Source organism: Neolamprologus brichardi, chromosome 10 (genome assembly GCF_056152115.1).
Source record: "Neolamprologus brichardi isolate AB-2024 chromosome 10, ASM5615211v1, whole genome shotgun sequence".
Classification (NCBI taxonomy): domain Eukaryota; kingdom Metazoa; phylum Chordata; class Actinopteri; order Cichliformes; family Cichlidae; genus Neolamprologus; species Neolamprologus brichardi.
Window position 1 is genome coordinate 9279314 of NC_142113.1, and position 13465 is coordinate 9292778.

The 13465-nt window shown below is 37.6% G+C and overlaps 1 protein-coding gene across 1 annotated transcript in view; it reads right to left on the reverse strand.

Annotated features, from left to right (window-relative positions):
- Nucleotides 1–1964: 1964 nt before the first annotated feature.
- ar (androgen receptor) overlaps nt 1965–13465 on the reverse strand; it is a 31956-nt gene continuing 20455 nt past the window's right edge. The window contains exons 5-8 of the mRNA XM_006799530.3: nt 11239–11383; nt 7480–7610; nt 7221–7372; nt 1965–6757 (exon numbers count right to left, since the gene is read on the reverse strand). Coding sequence (XP_006799593.2) covers nt 6599–6757; nt 7221–7372; nt 7480–7610; nt 11239–11383 — 587 coding nt within the window. The 3' untranslated portion in view covers nt 1965–6598. The remainder of the gene's footprint in view (nt 6758–7220; nt 7373–7479; nt 7611–11238; nt 11384–13465) is intronic.

Below are 13465 nucleotides of genomic sequence, written 5' to 3' on the forward strand. Positions count from 1 at the left end.
AAGGAAAAGTACAGCTGTCATCGAGCAAAAACGGGAGCTGGAAGCATGTAAATATAATAATAACCACTGCAGCCAAGAAGAGTGCCTGACGAGCCCAGTTGTAAGTAAGCTATTAAGACTCGACTGTACGCCGTGTTCGTGTTTTCCTCCAAAAACAATAAGTTCTGTTGGAGCAGCCTTTCAACGCCTCTCTCTGTCTCTCGCTAGCAAAGTTGACCCAGACAACAAAGTAAAGCTATTTTTCGGCTACGAGCCGACACAGAACCCACCGTATTAGTCAGAGGTCCCTTTACTACGGTTCGGAGCCGCGGACCTTCAGTAACAGTAATAAATCACAGCAATAGTACATTTATGCAGTAGTAAACAGCATGATAATATATTAAGTAATCCAAAGTATTCAGAGTACGTTACTCTCATTGAGTAACGTAACGGAATACGTTACAGAATACATTTTGGGGCATGTATTCTGTATTCTGTAATGGAATACATTTTAAAAGTAACCTTCCCAACACTGTCTCTGTGTCTGTGTATGGTTAGAACACACACACACACACACTCAAAAGCTAAATTTTCATTTTAAAGAAGTGAAAAGTTCTTTAAATGCTCAATTAAAATACATATTCAGTAGCAATAAAGTGGGCCCCAATCCTCAGCCGATATAAAATGTTGATGAAGTATCTCCCCTTATGGCGCTGAATTCCTAAAGTGACCACACAGCGCTATCTGACTACTACCATTATCTTTTTTTGTGAACCCTCAACCATTCTTTGAAGAGCATAACTGGTCATGTGGCTCTTCTTTCTGTGGAACTAACATATTCTGGGAATCAAAGAGCGGAATCAAAGAGTGGGTCCTACCATTATGCACTATGCGGTTATCTGTCAAAGGCACTTTTGCATTATATTTATGTTGCCGTCCACTCCTCCCTCCGCATTCCAGTGTACACTGCCAGCCATCCCTCCCTACCCCATACCTTGATTCCTCCGCAGTGGATTGGATGGTTGAACTGTGTCGAGCATCAATGGAAATTCCCATTCTGATTTCATGCCAATTTATTTAGCCTTGAGCTTCGGTTAATTGCAGCAAAGCGCATGACTCTCAAATGGAGTGCACACAAAAACAAAAGAATGTGTGTTGTGACTGAAAAATCAGCGCTAACATTTTCCACTCTTGCATTTGGAATTAATTTGTCTGCGTTTTAATGAAGCGTTTACTCACTGTCCTCAGTGATGCATCACTAGATCTGCTCACTGATATCATGGAATTGCATATAAAGTACATTTAAAGGAATCTTATGCTTTTAATTATTTTCTGTCTCATATATATGCAGTCATAATGACAAATGTTTATATTAAAAATAAGATTTATTATTTAAAAAAATAATTTCAAATAATAAATAATAATCTTGGGTTTTGCGCACGTAATCTTGACTCCTTTAAACACCCTGCTTCAGTTTTTTTTCTACTCTTGTCTCAGTCAGACGCCAACAAGAAGGGATGTCTTAATATTGGCTAAAGGTGGCTCAAAAGCAGGGTAAACTAAAGAACTGCACCAAATCCAACTAACTGATTTCAAAATGATATCTTCTGGATATTATTTTGAATTACGCAAAGCTGGAAATTGCCAAAATGTGACACACAGTGTCTGTGTTGTGACGTCACTCCAGCATAAATTAAAGGACTACTTGAAAAAAAGTTGGATTTTGGCCTAAAGGTTTATATAATTGCCTTTTTCAATTTATTTTGCCCCATTGTCTTTCTTTAATGCAGGTTTTTGTAAGTTTAAAATAGAATTTTAAAAAAGAGTAAAACGTGAACCTTTCTTACCCAAATAGTCACAAGCACTTTTATTAAATTATTATTAGTTTTTTTTAGTTAAAGACAAATCTGTTTTTGAGTTTCGAGGCTCCAATAGAGAGTAGTAAAAAGACTGAAGAGTTTAAATTCCAAGAAAACATATACCACTTTCAGAGTCAGAAATATTTTAATTGGCTTTAAAAGATGACACATTTGAAAAACACACATTTTGAAAAAACAGAGATCACAAAAGATATAAATCATACAATAAACAACTTTGAAAGTCAAAAGTGTTTGGACACAAAAACAGACATCAAACTGATCAATATATACAGTTACTGTCGCATGTACAAAGAACCCTGTTAATATGCAGTACACTGGGCACATATCAGCTATTTCAGCAAAATACAAACGCCATGACCTTCTTTGAGTAAATCAGTATCAAAATTTTACAGACGCATCTATGTCTTTTTAATGCACTGTTGTGTTGGCTGTGCCCGCTGTGAAATGTGTAGAAAAGCTAAACCAGCATAAAACAACAATATTTAGAACCAAAGTTAATTTAATGAGTTCTTAACCACTGCAGCAGTCTTACATATGTAATATATTTTTCTGTAGACAACATGCTTTCTGAAAATTCAGTTTTCTGAAAGGTGTCTTGTTTGCATCATGACAATTGGTTTCTCTGCAACTTCCAAAGGGCCAAATCACCTTCAGTCTAAACCCATAGCTGTCCACTGTATTCTCTTTCCTCCCCTAGTCACTCCACATAGCAAGTAGTGTACAAGAAGACAAGTTAAAAAAGCATGAATATGTTTATTTGTGCAGATGAAGTTGGATGCTCTACAGGGTTTCACTATAGCTTAGGAATGAATAGGCTACAAAGGAGCTGTGAAACTGACTGTGACAGCCAGTCGATCACTGTGTACTGAACAACAATTACACCACCAGCCAATATACGATAAACAGGTAATACACGGATGTCTGTGCGTCACTTTCTGTAAAGCAAAAAGTTATCCATACAACTACACAAACACATAATACATGCATCTACAATCTTCTAATGGAATGTGGACTCGTTAAGTGCTGAGTTATAAAACATTATCAAATGAATGAATTGTCAAAAGGTGCAGAAAAGACCACAGAAGTTATTTTTGCTGTAAGCACAGAGCAGCTTGATTGTGAGAAGGCAGGATGTGCTACAGTTGAGTCTCAATTACATCAATCAGTTGCATCATATAGGCCATGTTGTAGGCACAGAATGCCTTACGTTTGAACACTCGCGTCTTTAATGAAATGTAGATGTGTATAATTGCATCCATTTCTGCAAATGAATGCTTTTCGGCTGTTGAGTGACTGCGATCGGTTATCTTCAAGGCATTCCACAGATTTTTTTCCTTAGTTTTAATCTGAGGTTTGGCAGTGCCTGTCAAGGATTCTTACATTCCACATCCGAGGGCCTTCCAGTTTTTGTCTTGAAAAAAATTGAATTTTTTTTCTGTCATTTGAAATTTGTTGCTCTGTAAAACACTACTGCTGCAATCTAAGATCTCTGGCACCCCGAATCTCATTCAGTATTTGCCTGTATTTGGTGCCATCCTTTTTTGCTTGCATCTCTACAAGACGTTCAGTCCTTGCTCTAGAAACTGACAGCCACAGCGCGAAGCAGTCAGCACAGTGTTGTCGTGCAGACGAAGTAAGAGCTGTGCATTCTACATGCAGCCCTGTCTGTTACAGCTGATGACATTATGTTAGCTTTCTTCTTATGACTCGTTTCCGAGAGGCTTCTAATTGGTCACATCTTTGTTTTAGCTTTAAAAATAAGTGCTTGTAGCCACATTCAACTTTTAAAATAATGTACATGACAATGCCAAACATCTGTACTTTTTAAAGGCACTATATTTACACAGTTCTGCATGCACAAAACGAGACAATGTATCTGTTGTAACATTAGTTGCATAATGAATTAATATTTTCATGAGACATTCGCCAATAACCAAATCATATTGTTGCATTTGATAGAAAAGTCACTAAAGAAAAGAGGTTCATTTTACGCTGACTGTGGGTAAGGAAACATCTTAACAGACGGTCTTTTTTTAACTTACAAAAAAACCAAAAACCAAAACAAAGATATCCAGTCTGCATATTTGCTGTTGTAAAGAGCGGTGGGTTCTGCGTGGTGGTCTGCAAGCCAAACAAGGTCAATGTGCTGCTTAAGATGTCTAAATATTAAAGTACTTCAAAGTGAGCAGATGATGTTTCATTTAAAACAACGTTTTTTTCATGACTTTGCTGAAATTTCACACTACGCTATGCTTCACAACAATCACAGTACTGATCATGTTCGAGTGCTGGACAATAAAATTCACAGAAGGCTTGAAATGAATGTGAATCTTACACCTTGTCTTTAACATCTGTTCTTGTCTCCTTCTGAAAACATACATCACGCGTCAGAAACACTTTAACAATGGGTCAAATGAGCAGAATATACAGCTATGAGGGATTGTATTGTGGTGTCAGAGGCTTCAAATAAATCACTGCTGTACTGGATTTATAATTTTTGTAATTTGTTTCTTTATACTTATTGAGGCATAACTAGAATATGGACACGTATATATAAGATTTACACTAATCAGTGCACAAAAAGTGAGATTTTTGTCAGTTCTTGCAGAAGTTTAGGCCTATGGCTGTTTACTGGACTGGAATTTAGGCACCAAAGAAAACATCAATGAATCGAGGTAATTGATATGGAATTTGAATTTCCGGCAAGTCTGCAAGTTCACTGGTCAGCCGTTTTGCCCAGGAAAGACTTTTACATGTTTTAGATTTCCTGAACCATTAATGATTTAGACAATATATGTCTTTCAAATCGTTTACTGTATGGCACTATGGTCCTTTATGCTACAGTCACTCTAACGAAAACAGTGGCTGGAGACTGCAGCACGGACAAAGATTTTTGTAGCTATGTTCAATGAAATTGTGATCTTTTTGCCTTTGAAATGGTCCCTTCAAATACAGTGACCAAATCTGGGACCGTTCGCAGTCGGTTGCTCTCTTTAAAGTACCTTTGGTGTGACTGCAATAAAACGGCATCAATCTGTTTGTGTTACGGCAATTAACTGCGGCATATCACATAGGGCTGTTCGATATAACGATATATATCGGATGACGATATAAAAACGTCTATTGTTTCATTTTACGCTATAGTTGGTTTCGTGATGTCGCAAAATAAACTGTTTACGGCAATATTTTTTCACCGTTTTGATGGTCACTGTAGTGGCTATATTAATTTCTTAAAGTTCTCTTTTTCTCTTATATTTTATATAACCACACTACCGACTGACAAGCGCCTGTTTTTATGCGTTGTGGTTAGCAACAACGACGGTAACATCATCGTGTGTCCGCTTGTTTATGTACCACATAAACTTTTCACAATAAAACTGAAGATCCTGTTGAGACTTTTCAAAATAAACTGAATCACGTGAAAGAGCAGATTATTTACGGATGAGAAGTAGAAAAGAGCCGCCAGGTGCTAAAAAATAAACCTTAGACTCAAACGTTAGAACAGGCTTTTCGCCGTGTAATAAATACTCACAAAGAAAACGGGGGCTGTTACAACTTATGTCTAAAAATGTATCGTTTCATGCATCGGTTAAAACACTCGACTCCAGCTTCCCGCAAGTCGAGCTGCCCGAGATTCACAGAATTTACAGAAAATGTTACATTTTTGTGATTTATATCGTTATCGGGACGACAGAATTCTTATATCGGAATATAAGATTTTGGTCATATCGCACAGCCCTAATATTACATCAATATGTTACCGGGTGTTGCAAATCATTCAAGGGAATTCACATTACACAGAAATTCACATTATCTACTTACATTCAGACTTCCACTAGAACCTCATTGATAGATTTGAAACAAAAATTCAAAATTCCTCCACAAATAGCAAGCATAAACTTTCGAATGGCGACACGCAAGCAGTCGGTCTGCATTTATAAACCAGACCGCAGTTATTTGGAAACATTCACCAGTCTGATAGAGATTGCAGTCAGTAAAAGTCAGACTGCAACTGTTTAGAGACTGGTTGCCTCTCACTTGGTGTGCAGCTGTTTTGTGATCGCAAAAGTGGTTGTCCACAGGTTGACACCCTTAACCTCTGGATAGTTGGTTGCCACAACTACTTGCAATCAACTGCTAAATGTGAAAAAAAAAAAAAATGTAATCATTGGACAAGTATCAAGTAGCAAAGAGGTTGACGTCCTAATTTTACTGCTGTGGCAAGAAGGATGTGGTTTTTTTTGTGACTGAGCCATACGGGAATCTCACTTTCACAAACATGAAATGAATAGATGAACTGCAAGGCAGCAGCTAAAATACTTTGGTAATCCGAATATTATTTACGATTTGTAATTTCTTTGTCTGTTATACATAACGATGTCACAAAGGTTTAGGTGATCATGTTTTACAGACTTAACTGTAAATGTAAAGCTGATTCTCTCCTCCATCAGAAAACACAAACAATCCTCTTATGATCTCATGAACCACAAAGCTGTCATAAAAAGACAGCTCTTCAGGTAAAAGCTTTAATAGTTTTGAAGAAACAATCTCAATTATGGCTAAAAAGGCAAAAAACCCCAACCCCAAACGTAAAACGCCTTGAGCAATAAAAATGTGATTACAAGGCAGGGATAAAAGCAGTCAGATTGAAGATGTGGGAAAACAGTTTAAAGCCTTAGTTAAAGTTTACGGAGGCTGCAAGATGAGTCATTTTCTGATTTTTAAAAAAAATTCTCCTTCTACTTATGAAACAAGATTGGTTTAGCCAAACCTGCCAAGATCTTTGGTACATGTACTGAGATTATTTCTCCAATCATCTCTGGAAAGCTGACCTTGGTGTGAAATGACTGAGCCTGGACAAAAAGGTCAAAGGTAAACTGATGGAGCTTCTTCACGGTCTGAAACAAAGGAGAAAAGAAAATTACATAATGTGGATGAAATTTACTACACATAGTATTTGGACAACAGCTTGGGGCACATGAGTCACATATACACACAGTTAACGCTCTGGCATAAAAATGTGAGAATATGAATCATAGTAAACTCATCCAGTAGGCCTTTTCCTGCCTCGAAGACCACTTCTGAGATTCTGACTTCTGAGTAATATTCTTTTCCAATACTAGCATGAAGGATGTGTTTTGTTATGGGCTATTAAAGTACTCCATCCTATGTGATTTAACTGGATGTGTTTCAAACAAATGTTTTAGTGTAATATAATTACAGCTCCTGCTTTACACAGTTTTTCCATTTTTTTCTCTCAAATTTGTAAGCCTCTTTTAGGAACGTTTACAAAAGTATGAATGTATCTTTTTGGAATAAGGATTTTTGTTTTTAGCCTGAAGAAACATCTCACCAACTCACCATCTGGAGAGAGTCCATGAGTCGTGTGAGCTGGTAGAACCTCTGAGATGTGTTCGTAGTCGTTTGATAGTTGATGAGGCGGTCGAGTTCGTTGATGTAGGTGAGACGCAATTCGTCAAAGTACTTCTGACTCTTCAGACCCTCAACGGGAACTGGTGAAAATAGAAAGAAAAAAATCATGTTCATTTCTGACTGTACTCACTCCTCTGTATGTCCACTTCTTTATGTTTTCATTTTTCGCACGCTGAAGAGTACTTACTAATGCTAAAGAGGAGCAAGGCCTTCATGCAGAGAAACTCTTCCTGGGTGATCTGCAACATCTCAAACTCCTGAGAGAGATGCCTCATCCGTATGCAGTGCTCGTACATGGTGGAAACGTGCATTCTGTGTCTGCAAATGTTAGAGGAAAAAAAGGTCAGGATGAGGGGATGTAACCTAATGGGAATGTTCAAATCGCAAGAGGTGAAGGAGAAATTGCTTTACACCTTGGACATTTCTCCAGTAATCAGTAACTACTGAAGAGGAAAGAATGTCAGAGGTTAAATCCATTTCCATCAGGCACACTGTCTTTGAATCACATTATAACAATACAGATTTGTGCTGTGTCATCTTTGACATTAGTGCTGAGGACGTTAAAAACACACAAAACTCTTTTACACCAAAATCCAGTCATCCAGCCTAAGCTCAAAGTTCATGATGGGAGCTGATTGGGAATTTAATGTTCGTGCCTGAATGATGGGCAAAGAAGACATTTGTTATCAAACTTTGCCATCTCTTCTAACACGAAATCAATTTGTCACTTATTATGAAGCCGGCAAAAGACAGTTTGGAACATATTCACATTTTTATTCTGAGAAAATAAAGGCAGAATGAAGCAAATTTTGGGAATTAGAATACAGATGTCAGGGGGAAAAAAAACCTCAAATTGAAAAAAAAAATGGCATGAAATAGAGAAATGAAATGGAGCTGAATTTTCACCTTCTCACAAGAAATAAATGCAGAGTTTCCAATATGTGTCGGTATATATGAATAATAGTCACCAGGAAGCGTATAATCCAATTATATTGGACTTTCTGGAAAAGCTAACGATGAGTTATGAGCCAAGGTAAAAATAAATTGTAGGTTGGAGCAAGTTTTTTTTCCCCGATTCATGATGATAGTCTGGATACTGAAAAGAAAATGACTGCTCTTTAATTCTATCTCGATAGCATCGCAGTTGATAGCCTGTCTCATGTTGAAGTGGTAATGCTGTTTTATTATATCCATGAAATTAAGCCTGATAAATGTACATCTGATGTGACTGTGGTGTCTTAATTCTCCAATTATGTTGACTGTAATAGGGTTTTTACCCTCTCTAAAGGACAGCCAGCTCGGCAGGAGTAGGAGTGGTAAGCGGCTAATTTCAAAGGTGACAAGGAGTACTTGAGTGCAGTAACACTGCCGCTCACATTTCTTTCACTTAGTTTAAATTATCCACATTTCTGACTTTTATGGTTTCCACCAGCCCCAAATCTGTCCTTAAAAGTTGAGCTCCTGGTTCACCGCACCTTGAAAAACAACTGGCAAAGTGGTCACAATCACATTTCCGTGACTTAGCAGGATTTGAATTTTGGATGTAGACGGCTGTACTTTTTGAAAAGTCACATTAGTTCTGCATGCTGTTGAATGTTGCTTTGATTTATATTTTATTACCCCCAAATAATGCCTGTCTGTGTAGCTACTTTACAGGCAATCAGCTCATTTAATCCAGTCATTTGATCCAGTTTTTGGCAATGCTTTTCAATTCTTTAATCTGTGCACTCTTTTATACTTAAAAGTATATTTTTTATATACTTTTAAGTATAAAAGAGTGCACAGATTAAAGAGCTAAACTTATTTGAGGTTATTACAATTAAAACATTTCTTTTTTAAGGGTCATGATCTCATCCTCTTCCAACTCTATCAAACTGCCATCTTTGGAATAACCCTTTAATAGAACTAACCTAAAGTACTATCTTTTCAACATTTCATACTTTAAAAAAAGAGGTTGTGTTCAACAAGATGCTGCCTTTACCTACAATTTTAACAATTTTAAATATGAACCCACTAAATGAAAATGCAAGTCATTTAGCCTTTTAAAAACTGTTCATACTCACAAGCATTTTCAGTCACTATGGAAACTTGATACAGTAAAATATCCTCATTATTTATGAGCATAAAAGCCTGATTTTGATATTGTATTCTTGCATCACATTAAGTTAACATTTTTCAAATTTACATCCACTGGCTACTTTATTAGGTGCACCTCACTGGAGTCAGGTTAGGCCCCTTTTGCCTTCAGAACTATTAATTCTTCATGGTAAGGTGCTGGAAACATTCCTTGGATATTTTGGTGCACATTAACCTGCTAGCATCACACAGCTGCTGCAGATACTTCGGTTGCAAGTACAAATCTCATACAAATCTCCTGTTTCACCATATCTCATATTAGTTCTACTGGATTGAGATCTGGTGATTGTGGTGGCCATTTGAGCACAGCAAACGTCTTATCATGTTCAAGAAATCAGCGTGAGATGATCAGAGGTTTGTGACATGGTGCGATAAAAAGCAGCCATCACCAACACTAGGCTGCATTGTTTGAGGCAGGATTGATCCATGCTTTCATGCTGTTTACACCAAATTCTGATCCTACCATCCAGATGTTACAGCAGATATCAAGACTCATCAGACCACACAGCATTATTCCAGTTATCTGTTGTCCAATTTTGGTGAGTCCATGCAAATTTCAGCCTCGGTTTCTTGTACTTAGCTGAAAGGAGTGGCACTCAGGTATCCAGTGCCTTCTTTCACTGTTACTGCTCATCTGAACACACAATATGTTCAACTTGGGCTAGACGGATGTATTGTGTGTTTAGAAATACTCTTCTGTATACCTTGGTTCTAACAAGTGGTTATGAATGATTTTCTCTTCTTATAATTCTTATACTTCTTATCTTCTTTTCTCTGTATCTATGAAGCGCCTTGAGGCGACTTTTGTTGTGATCTGGTGCTATATAAATAAAATTGAATTGAATTGAATTGAATTGAATTATAAGCTTAAAGCAGTCTGAGTCATTTTACATTCAGACCTCTGACATCAACATTCACCCAGAATAGCCACTCACTGGATATTTCACGTTTTCTGAACTCAGTAAATCCTATTGTAGAGATGGCTGTGCAGGAAAATCTCAGTAGATCAGCAGTTTCTGAAACACTTCAAAAAACACGCCAATTTAAAGTTACTTAAATCATCTTTCTTCCCCTTTCTAAAGCTCAAAATCTGGCAGATTGTCTTAGCTGTAATTGTAACACATAAACGTAATGAGTTGTTGAAACTGAACAGGTATACTGTGCATAATAAAGTGGCTGGTGTATGTACATTGCACATTTCTTCCAGGCTGTAACAAATTTGCACTGGTGCTGCACATATGTTTAAAACTACTGTGTAAAAGGATCCTGTACATCACCTGCTTACACTGTTTGAACCAGACAACAACTGATATGTATTATCTACTCCCAGCAGACGGTGTCAGTCAGCATTTGATGGAGCTAAATAAGAATTCATTTCTTGTAAACATTAGTATTCCCCACTAACTCTCACACAGACATCGCCATTGTTGTTGACGTCTGAAATATTCAGATCGGATTCATCTGCACTCTGCGGGGTTACGAGAGTCCGAATGCTAAAAAATTTTCCTTACTTTAATTTCACAGCAACAAAAGAACACCTAAGGAGAAAATTGGATGAACACGCTCTTTTAAAAAGCCTGAAACTATTTCTGCTTTACATTTTTACTCTGGATATGTTTTTCTGTTTGTCTGTGAACGGGAAAGAAAATGAAAGAAAGAAGGGAAGATAAAGTGATGAAGGCAAATGAGAGCAGCTGCTTGCTCGCTGGTGGTGATCTCTAAATATAATGAGGAGCACAGCATGTCAGTGACCCACTAATGGAATCCTTTCAGAGGATTATTGAATTCTAGAATTCAGAGCTGGACATACTCATTGAACACAAGGTCTGGGGCAAAGTATAGCATCCTGCCACTGGCATTCTTGTAGGACCTCCATCCCAAGGCACACACCATCACCCCCATCCATGACTGCTGAATGACAGTCATCTGGTCATCCACATGGAGATTTCTGAAACCTGGGGACACACACACACAATCACAATCAAAAATGAAATAATCTAAACTCTATCAAAGCACTCATTGTATGATTATGCGAGTTTGAAGATTGTGCCAGGACTCAGCATTTTTATATACACTTTTTTTAAATTATTTTTTAGGGAAACTTTCAGACTTTATTTGATCAGGTAGTAGAGAACAAACTGAAGAGCAGGGAAAGAGCAAAGGGAGTGACATAAAGGGAACTGTTCAAATGGGCAGAAACCGGCAGTCTTTCACTTGTTTGACCAATTGAGCTATAGAGTTGCCATAGCCACAGCTTTATGTGACTGTTCTAGTGACCGCCTTGGGTTGAAAAACAAGACTTAAAAGAGGATGAACAATGAAACGAGCAAAAGAAATGATTCTGTACAAGTAATTTCCTACCATATAGGACTTGTATATCTTAATTTGGTAAAATCACATCCAATTTTGATATTGTTATGGTTTAAAGTTAGAGGAGTAAGCAATCTGACTGACACACGTCCCAGAAAACAGAGTTTAGTCCATTGCTGTTTGGTAATCTTCACCGCTGCTAAACTGACTAAATGAGCTGGAGAGTATGTCAGTGTTGCCATTTTTATCTGGCAAATTATATGACTTTGCTATGACGTACAGACCCGTTGACCAATAAGTTTTGTTAGTTTTTGTCAACTACCTTTTTTTTTTCTTCAGAAAATAAGACGATAACTAAATAAAAAATAATCCGCGAGGTCAATAAGTAAAAACGAGGTGAAAATATTCTGGAAGGAGACGAGATCCATTCAGAAGTAATCGCTCATGTAGCTCCCATACTTCCTGTTTGTTTCCTGTCAAAATGTGACAAAATATATCAATTGTAGCAGCCCTTGGCATCAAGAACGACAGAAGAGTCTCTAACGGGTGCAGCCATTTATTTCCGCACCACACACGGCTCATTCTCTGGACATCATTGAGCACCGTGAAAACTCAGTCCGCTTGCCCAGGGTGCAAACTCCCGTGAACACTTAAACAGTTGGCTCGTTTCTCATGGGATGCTGCTAGCTTGAGTGACACACATGTCTAAGGGACTTTATACAGCTTATTCCTGTGCACGACCGACTGCTCAGGTTACAGGGCACGCCTCTGAGCTCATCCGTCATTAATGCTACTGCGCATAAAGTTCTGACAACCCCCGTAATGATGATTTATAGTACAGACCAGCGGTTCATTACATCAATGAAGAAGGAAAGAGTAGACATATGGACACATTTGACATTTGATGTCAGGTAAAAGAAGATGCTTTGTATTTCGTGTGGAGCAACTCCGAACCGACTTTAGGTTGGAGGTTCTATGATTTTATGATATTTAGTCGACTACAACTAAAAGCATTTATCTGCTTAAATAAATAAATAAAAATTTGCTCTCAAAATTAACTCTGACCTCCATAAAATTTTTCATATCAGTTTTGGCTAGCAAGACCCCTCCCTCTTGTCCAAACGGGGAGGCTTCAGAATTCAGAAAGCAGTAGGTGATGTCACGATTGCTACATCTGTCTTTTATACTAAGTCATTGATAATGACACAGGACATGCTGATTCTTTTTAATCTTTTAAAATACTGGATAGGCATGTGGCTGAGAATTAGAACGGGAGAGAAAAGAAGGTCAGTAGATCGATGCCCACAACCAAGGTTATTATAGTAAACTAAACTACTACTAACTCAAATTAGATGTGAAAAAACTTTTTGTTAACAACAATAAAAACTAGGCTTTTGAACTTAAATGATTTAGTGAACTTGGAATATTATTTACTGATTTTCCTCAATCTTGCTTCTGACACGTTCTCCATTCAATAGAGACAAGAAAATCCACTCTGGAAACTAACTGAAGCTAAGCGATGTATCAATCAGTGTGCATGTGTGTGTGAATGCTAACAAGGTGCTTAGATAGAGAAAACAACACTTGCATGTGTGTGTGACTGGGGGAATGAGTCTTGTAGTAAAAACTAATATGAATGCAGAGTTACAGTAGAAAAATTAAGATATTAATTGTCAGTGCTCCCCATCACCAGTGCTTGCCATCACCAGTGTGTGAATGTGTGTGTG